The sequence below is a fragment of the Salvelinus fontinalis genome, chromosome 4 (assembly GCF_029448725.1).
Source record: "Salvelinus fontinalis isolate EN_2023a chromosome 4, ASM2944872v1, whole genome shotgun sequence".
Lineage (NCBI taxonomy): Eukaryota > Metazoa > Chordata > Actinopteri > Salmoniformes > Salmonidae > Salvelinus > Salvelinus fontinalis.
In genome coordinates this window covers 58,680,450-58,689,789 of record NC_074668.1, presented here as the reverse complement: position 1 = coordinate 58,689,789, position 9,340 = coordinate 58,680,450, and the positions used below count along the sequence as shown (strand labels likewise).

General features: G+C 44.7%; 1 protein-coding gene across 1 annotated transcript in view; it reads left to right on the top strand.

Moving 5' to 3' along the window:
- LOC129854051 (coiled-coil domain-containing protein 102A-like) overlaps positions 1–9,340 on the top strand; it is a 67,529-nt gene that overhangs the window by 46,778 nt on the left and 11,411 nt on the right. The window contains exons 7-8 of the mRNA XM_055920677.1: positions 5,121–5,291; positions 6,638–6,741. Of these exons, the coding sequence (XP_055776652.1) occupies positions 5,121–5,291; positions 6,638–6,741 (275 nt within the window). The remainder of the gene's footprint in view (positions 1–5,120; positions 5,292–6,637; positions 6,742–9,340) is intronic.

Sequence of the window (9,340 nt, the reverse complement as noted above, 5' to 3'; positions counted from 1 at the left end):
AAACGGCCAACCGAATCGTTTCTAGTCATCTCTCCTCCTTCCAGGCCTTTTCATCGTTTAAATTATATGGTGATCGCATCTAAACTTTCATTGTGTTACCACGACTACCGGCAAAACAGTTCATCTTTCTATCACCCACGTGGGTATAACCAATGATGGGATGGCACGTGGGTACCTGCTTCTATAAACCAATGAGGAGATGGGAGAGGCAGGACTTGCAGCGCGTTCTGCGTCAGAAATAGGAACGACATCTATTTTAGCCCTTGGTGTCGCAGACGCTCGTTGGCGCGCGCAAGCAGTGTGGGTGCAATAATTGAATAACATGGATTTCTAAATGTATTTTGCGACGCTCGCGCACGCGACGTGTCCGGTCCGGTCAGCATGTTAGCCTCCTCAACCCAAAAAAATTATCACGATTGTCAACGCAACGACATTCAGTAAAAACAATAATCACGGATGGGGTTGTGTTAGAAATGAAAATCAGCAACAACAACAAAATAAACATACAATGGACAGTAAGTAGTGAGTCATCCTCGAGTCATGCATTGGTAGTCATGCACCAGGGTTAACTGTATTTTATACTGGGACTCCCAGACGAGGCTCTAGAAGTAGGCCATGTCCTCGATTTGATGTGACCTAGAAACAAAGTGTCAAGGAACATTTTCTCTCCAGGTGGTCTGGGGATTCAAGTTTTTTTTGTTGCAGGAGATTGTGTGTGTGTGTTCATGTTCTTGTGTGTGTGTGTGTGTGTGTGTGTGTGTGTATCCCCTCATCCAGTCCTAGTCTTGGCAATACTGGGAGTTGTGGGAGCCACATCATGCATGTGTTTTCACGCAGTCTGGACACTCGATTATCACATTGAATTATTCATGAACCATGTGCTCCCTCTAATCTCTCTCTCTTTCTCTTTCTCTCCCTCTCCCTCTCTCTCTCTCTCTCTCTCTCTCTCCCGCTCTCTCTTTCTCTCTCTCTATTTCTCTCTTTCTCTCCCTTCCTCTCTCTTCTCCTGTACACAGCACTTTAGCCTCTCTGTTGTCACTCTAACCTAGCTGTGTGTTATTTAAAGTGTCTCTGTGTGTGAGCTAGTGTACAGGTCAGGGGGCAGTCACTGTGGGAGCCATATCCAGCCTGACAGAACACACGAAAGCCGCAGAAACACATCAATAATTCACCTTTAATCAAGGACTCAATCGGCCCGCTGAGACCAGTGGGGTGGCATTGGATGTATTTCCCCTGTTGTGTGTCCATGGCCTCCCTGACTATTCCTCCCATCTTCCACTTCTCTGGTTCTACCTATGTGAGTTTTCTGTGACAGTATGGTTAGAGAGTAGGGCAGGCCCCATTTAGTCGACTGGTCTAATGTTTAGTCGATAGACTGTTGGTCGACCTAGATTTCTTTAGTCAAGCAGTAGCAACAAAAAAAAGACACCCGTCTGATTTTTCCACGACTTCTATCTCAAGGCCATCAAACTGCTAAACAGCAATCACTAACTCAGAGAGGCTGCTGCCTACGTTGAGACCCAATCACTGGACACTTTAATAAATGGATCACTAGCCACTTTAAATAATGCCACTTTAATATCACATGTATATGCTGTATTGTATACCATCTACTGCACCTTGCCTATGCCGCTCGGTCATCGCTCATCCATATACTTATATGTACATATTCTCATTCACCCCTTTAGATTTGTGTGTATTAGGTAGTTGTTGGGGAATTGTTAGATTACTTGTTAGATATCACTGCACTGCTGGAACTAGAAGCACATGCATTTCGCTACACTCGCATTAACATCTGCTAACCCTGTGTATGTCACCAATAAAGTTTGATTTGATTTGAACTATTCTAATGTATTCCACACATCTGACTTCCCCTTCGCGTCCCGAGCAACCAAACATTCCCCCGTTTCGAGTTCATTTGTCACGTCATCTGCATCCATTTCGCTGTCACATGATTTTATTTATATGATTATTATGATATGCTATAGGTCAGGCCCTATTGGTCACATGCATGCGATGCATTTAGCTTAAAAAAAAAAAAACACATTTATGAATGTGTCGGTGGTGGATTATCATTTTGATTTAAAGGCGTCAATGATTCTTAGATGTAGGAAAGAATACGTTTGGGAAAGTTATTTTCTGACTTGGCCCTACATCGATTGGGCGTACGTAGTAGGCATATTGCCACGATCGTCATAAGGAGTGGACTTAAATGCAGCGTGGTATGTTTCCATCCTTTTTATTAGGAAGAGAACTCAAATAACAAAAACAATAAAGTGAACAAACGAAACGTGAAGCTCAGAGTAGTGCACACAGGCAACTATACCTCGACAAGATCCCACAAAGCACGAAGGGGAAATGGCTGCCTAAATATGATTCCCAATCAGAGACAACGATAAACAGCTGCCTCTGATTGGGAATCATACCAGGCCAACATAGATATATAATTACCTAGATGACCCACCCTAGTCACACCCCGACCTAACCAACATAGAGAATAACATGCTCTCCATAGTCAGGGCGTGACACATATCACACTGCCAGTGGTGGACTGAGGCATTGCTTACGCAGTTTATCACCTCAACCGCAAACTTCAACTTCCTACCTATGTTATTTTATTTCAGTTGTGTTTTGTCCCTTTCTGTTAAGTGGAGGGCTGGAGCACTGAATCGATACCAGTGGCTCGTCTGTTTCAGTAGGACAGCTCATCTAGCCAGGGCTGCTCGAATGCTTTGATATGCAGCTAGGGCTCTCTCTCTCTCTCTCTCTCTCTCTCTCTCTCTCTCTCTCTCTCTCTCTCTCTCTCTCTCTCTCTCTCTCTCTCTCTCTCTCTCTCTCTCTCTCTCTCTCTCTCTCTCTCTCTCTCTCTCTCTCTCTCTCTCTCTCTCTCTCCTTTGATCCTTTCTCCTTACTTCCCTTCCTCCTTCCCGCTTTCCCACCCTTTCTTGTGTCCCCTCACTCACTCCTGTTTGATTTCTCTGGCCTTATAAAACAGTAGTACATGCTGTTCTGCCCTGATCATACAGGAGAGTCCTCGGGGGAACTCAATTGATGTGTACGATGACGGCGATGATTAAGTGGAGGTTGCACACTACTCAATGCAAAAAGCAGAGAAATGGGGAACACGCTCAACTCATCTGAGATCTGTGAACATGGTTTTCTTGGTGGTTGTCTTTTCTTCTTCAAGTTTCACGTTTTTATTAGTCTGATGGGTAGGATACACGTTGTTACTTGCAGGTTCCTTTTCAACAATGCAACAGCAATAAGAAATGGTCAAAGTTAAGAATACAAACATAAAGTAAATGGCTCAGTAGAATAGAATAGACATTTTAGCGTAAGTATAATATAGGAGGGCACAATTTATCGTCCAATATTTACATGTTTTGGGGAAGCGGGGATTGTGGGGCAAGTGTTTAAACGGTCCAGTATTTAGCCATCATAATAGGAGTCTGGTAGCAGCAGTTGTGATGTGTAGCATGAATGTACAGTTGAAGTCGGAAGTTTATATACTATTAGGTTGGAGTCATTAAAACAAATTTTTCAACCACTACACACATTTCTTGTTAACAAACTATAGTTTTGGCAAGTCGGTTAGGACATCTACTTTATGCATGACACAAGTACTTTTTCCAACAATTGTTTACAGACAGATTATTTCACTTATAATTCACTGTATCACAATTCCAGGTTGTGGGGGTGCTTTGCTGCAGGAGGGACTGGTGCACTTCACAAAATAGATGGCATTATGTGGAAGGAAAATTATGTGGATATATTGAAGCAACGTCTCAAGACATCAGTCAGGAAGTTAAAGCTTGGTCGCAAATGGGTCTTCCAAATGGACAATGACCCCAAGCATACTTCCAAAGGTGTGCCAAAATGGCTTAAGGACAACAAAGTCAAGGCATCGGGGGGCCATCACAAAGCCCTGACCTCAATCCTATAGAAAATGTGTGGGCAGAACTGAAAAAGCGTGTGCGAGCAAGGAGGCCTACAAACCCGATTCAGTTACACCAGCTCTGTCAGGAGGAATGGGACCAAATTTACCCAACTTATTGTGGGAAGCTTGTGGAAGGCAACCCAAAACGTTTGACCCAAGTTAAACAATTTAAAGGCAATGCTACCAAATACTAATTGAGTGTATGTAAACTTCTGACCCACTGGGAATGTGATGAAAGAAACAAAAGCTGAAATTAATCATTCTCTCTACTATTATTCTGACATTTCACATTATTAAAATATAGTGGTGATCCTAACTGACCTAAGCCAGGGAATTTTTACTAGGATTAAATGTCAGCAATTGTGAAAAACTGAGTTTAAAAGTTTTTGGCTAAGGTGTATGTAAACTTCTGACTTCAACTGTATGTGTGAATGTGTGTGTGTGTGTGTGTGTGTGTGTGTGTGTGTGTGTGTGTGTGTGGGTGTGGGTGTGGGTGTGGGTGTGGGTGTGGGTGTGTGTTGGTGGGTGGGTGTGTGCGTGTGTGACTGGGTGGGTGTGTGTGTTGGTGGGTGGGTGGGTGTGTGCGTGAGTGAGTGGGTGGGTGTGTGTGTTGGTGGGTGGGTGGGTGTGTGCGTGAGTGAGTGAGTGCATCTGTGCTATGGCGTGAAGAGTCAAGAGCAGGTGGTCAGTACAGGTGGTCAGACCAGTTCAGTGGTTCAAGGTTTTCTTGATGTTTTCTTCGTTTTCTTTATTCTCGCCGTATGGGTAATGGTTTGTAAGCACTCAGCTCGGCACAAACTTTTCCTGGTATAGTGTGTTTACTTCCAATGGGAGTCTGTGCTTCTCTATTGTGGGAATGTGATAAAAGTGCTCCTAACGAAGCGCTTCCATTATTGATCAGATCCTCAATGCTCCAACGAACAGTAGCGGTGACGTCTAGCAGAACAAAGACCAGAGAAACTCACTCAACTCACCAGGAATCTCTTGGAGGATCTGCTACAAGGGAATGTACTCTAATTTGACCCAACGGCATCCGACACCTATCCGACACCCATCTGACACCCATCCGACATGCTTGTAACTGAAATTGACATTTAAGCGCCGGTACTTAACTGGCCCGAGGCCCGATTTTAAATCCACTTTAACAGACTAGCGGACTGACCCCGACCCCTCTGCTCCTCAGGAGTTGGCAGACATGCGCCACATCCACTCCAAGGTGAAGAAGCAGTACCAGGACAAGATGGCCGAGCTGGCCCACGCCAACCGGCGGGTGGAGCAGCACGAGACAGAGGTGAAGAAGCTGAGGCTGAGGGTGGAGGAGCTGAAGAAAGAACTGGGTCAGGCGGAGGACGAGGTGAGCACCAACACACACCACATCCACTTATACATGGGTACATATACAGTTGCCTCCGTAATTATTGGGAGAATTAAGCATTTTTTGTTATTTCGGCTCTATACTTCAAAACGTTGGAGTTTACATCAAACAATCCCGTTGGGGTTAAAGTTCAGACTGTCAGCTTTAATTTGAGGGTTTTCTGACCCATATCTGTTGAAACGTTTAGAAATTACAGCACTTTTTCTACATAGTCCCCCCATTTTAGGGGAGGTAAAAGTTTTGGGACCAATATATTATTTATCATTCATTTTGTATTTGCACAAAATAATCTAAAACACAACCAAAAAAAAACATGATTTATAGAGACACGAGCATTATGTAGTCAGTGCGTGCTATGAATATGGGACCAAATACTTCAGTTTTTGCAATTTTAATACAAATATAAGTGAATTTGTCCCAATACTTTTGCTCCCCTTAATTGGGGGGAATATGAAGAAAAAGTCCTGTAATTTCGAAGCGTTCACCCGATATGAATGGAAATACCCTCAAATTAAAGCTGACAATCTGCACTTTAACTGCATAGTCATTGTTTGATTTCAAATCCTAACTTTTGGAGTATAGAATGTCGGAGCAGAAATCACAAGATTATGTTATAATGCTGTGATTGCATCAAATGGTTGTTTTATGCAACAGAATAAGGGGATGTTAGAACACTCTGTGTGTGTTCTACTGAGGAGGGGCCTCTGGGAGATTTAACACTGACAGAAGATTAACGATGTCTTTTGGGTGATAAAACCTAAAGAGACCGCATTCCATACCATGAGTTAATGTTTCTATAAAATATCTTTGTCTCGGGGCTCTCAACGAATCATCTGAGGGCGATTCGTCGACCAGCCATCATTAGCGTAGAGCACTCAATCGATTCACTTTATATATGTTTGTGTTGTATTGACCTGCTCCCTTATTAATAAGTGAATAAATATTTAGTTGAAGTATAACTCGGACTCGTCTGATAAGTTTGTCTCTCCTCATTTGATAGTAAAGAAATGAACCACCACAAGAGTCAAAAGAAGAAGAAACGCTTCACTGTCCCAACAATTACAGAGGACAGTGTAGATACAGTACATACTGTCAGTGTTGGGTATTTAGGATTTTGATCCAAAGTATTCAATGCAGAATACTGATTCTGGGATTTGTAGTCCGGTGTGACCGTGATTTGCAATGACCGATTTCTCTCTCACACTTTCTCCTCCCTCCCCTACCTCCCTCCCTCCCTCTCTTCCTCCATCCCGCCCCCCCTCTCTCCCCCTTTCCCTCCCTCTCTGCCCCCCCCCCCCCCCCCCCCCCCACTCCCTCCCTCCCAGCTGGATGAGGCCCATAATCAGACCAGGAAGCTACAGCGGTCTCTGGATGAGCAGGTGGAGCAGTCAGAGAACCTCCAGGTCCAACTGGAACATCTGCAGTCCCGGTACGACTGATTCTCTCACACATACAGACACACACAGACACACACACACACACACACACACACACACACACACACACACACACACACACACACACACACACACACACACACACACACACACACACACACGCTCTCACGCACACTCTCCCTACATTAATCTACATGCAGGAAAAGCACACGTTCACACGTCCAATGTCATACCCTTCTCAGCGGTCTTTGGTAGTGTATGATGTTTAATCAGACAGGGTACTATATGGCTGCCATGCTCCTGTTATGAACTCTAGTTCTCCCAGATATCTTAGCTGGAGGAGATTAGCCCACTGTGAGGCTTGTGTCTTAGTTTGTCAGGCAGGCAGCCCTGTGCACACTAGGTCTCTCTCTCTCTCTCTCTACCTTATCATTCCACCCGAGTCCCAGCTCATCCATACCGACAGCCAATCGCGGGCCGCCCAGCCACAGTTTACCGTAGTAACACGGAGCCTGCGTGCAGCATAGTGGTGCTGGCCCCCTGTAGCTTAGCAGAGGAGTGACAGGCGTGTTGGCATGGAAACGCCTTGAGGAACACACACACACACAAACACACACACACACACACGGCCTTATGGAGCCCTGACAGACCTGGAACAGTGAGGGAGTTAGGCCCCACCAGGCTCCTAGTATAACACTGTCCTGTACGTGGATGAACTTGCTCAAACCACATTAACCCTAATGCACGGGTCGTAGCTGGATAGGAGTGGGAATATTAATGGTTCTAAAAAATGTAATATTCATGGATAATGGATTTTGAGATTTAGTGGTTGTACACTACCTCTCCCAAGTGTATTTTACTATCCTATCACTCCACTCTCTCTTTCTGTGATTTCTTTCTCTCCCATCTTTTCCAACCAAATGTCATGCTTTCTTTGATCGCTCTCACACTCTCTCTCCCCTTGGTTCGTTAAAGGGATAGTGTGACATTTTTGGCAATAAAGCCCCTTTTTCTCCTCACCCAGAGTCGGATGAACTAGCATGCTCTCTGTTCCTATATGCTTCCTGTGATTGCACCAACACTAGTTAGCAACTGCTCCAGAAACGACCAAACTGCACGCAGAGACATAAAATAGCATCCATGACTTCATCTGACTCTAGGGAAGTTGAAAAAGGAATTGCTAAAATGTCGCACTATCCCTTTAAGCAGGGGAATAGTTCCCACCACATCCCAGCCTGTCTGTCTGAGATATAAAATAGTTTAGTGGTCTCCCAGCTCCAGCCCAGTCTATGATCATAAAGCTAATATCTAAATCAATACAGCAGACCAGGCCAGGTGATCCGGGAAAACCTCTGTTGCATTCTGGGACAGCCAGTACTGTGTGTGTGTGTGTGTGTGTGTGTGTGTGTGTGTGTGTGTGTGTGTGTGTGTGTGTGTGTGTGTGTGTGTGTGTGTGTGTTTGCGTGTGTGTGTGTGGTGGGGGAGGGGTGGTTAGGGGCCCAGCTTACCAAATGCTTGTTTTACTGTAGCCTGTTAAAAGTCCATTCTTCACATTGATTTATCAATCAATTCTCTGTGGATCATCTAATCCTGTGCATACACACTCAATGCCACACACACACACACACACACACACACACACACACACGCACACACACACACACACACACACACACACACACACACACACACACACACACACACACACACACACACACACACACACACACACACACACACACACACACACACAAACATACTCCAGATAGCCCATACACACATGACCTTTTGCCCCCGGGTTTGTTAACACGCCTATGGTCAGGGGTGAGATGCAGATGGCGGGGTGCTGAAGCGTGTGGCTATAATGGCCTGGGAGACATGGAGAGGAAGATAAGAGGTGAACACAACAGAGAGACATACAGGCAGACAGACAGACAAAGCTAGCCACCATGAGAAAGGTCTCTAACAATGGGGGGGGCGTTATTGTAACGCTGTCGCCATGACGCTGTCAGAACGTTGTTAAAACAGAAAGGTCCTGATCCGGAGTTGTAGTGATGTCATGTGAGGCTTTGTGATACTGGACCGCTCCAATCACACTGGGCATAAACAACTAGCCACTACTAAGGCTGAGGCGTAGGCCTATTCCACAAAGCAGAATCAATGAGTTAGCCAGCTAACTTGCCTTAATATTCCGAAATAACTTTACATTTTTTTGGGAAAATAAGCTTTAAATGGGCATTGTCTAAATGACTCAACAACCAAAAACACATATCTAAGTTTAGCTTTCTTGATTAACCATAGCTATTCATGGTTGTTTATCGAAGTTAGCTGGCTAACTCATTGATCCTGCTTTGTAGTACACCTCTTTGGTCTGAAGACTGACAGCTTAATGGTCCACAAGAACTGTTCAGGGAAATGTGTGCATGTGATGGTAATGCATGTGCATGTGGTAAGAAGGAGTGTTTTTCTTTGTGTGTTGTGGCATTCTTGGTGGACCGGCAGGACGTTCAGATCTCTGTTAAATAGCCGGCACTCTGAAGGCAGGTAGAAAGTGGATCAAATGAAGCATGTTCTTTTCTATTGATTTCCCGTCACTGTAGCAGCCTTGTCTGTTTAGCTCAATCAGGGGGC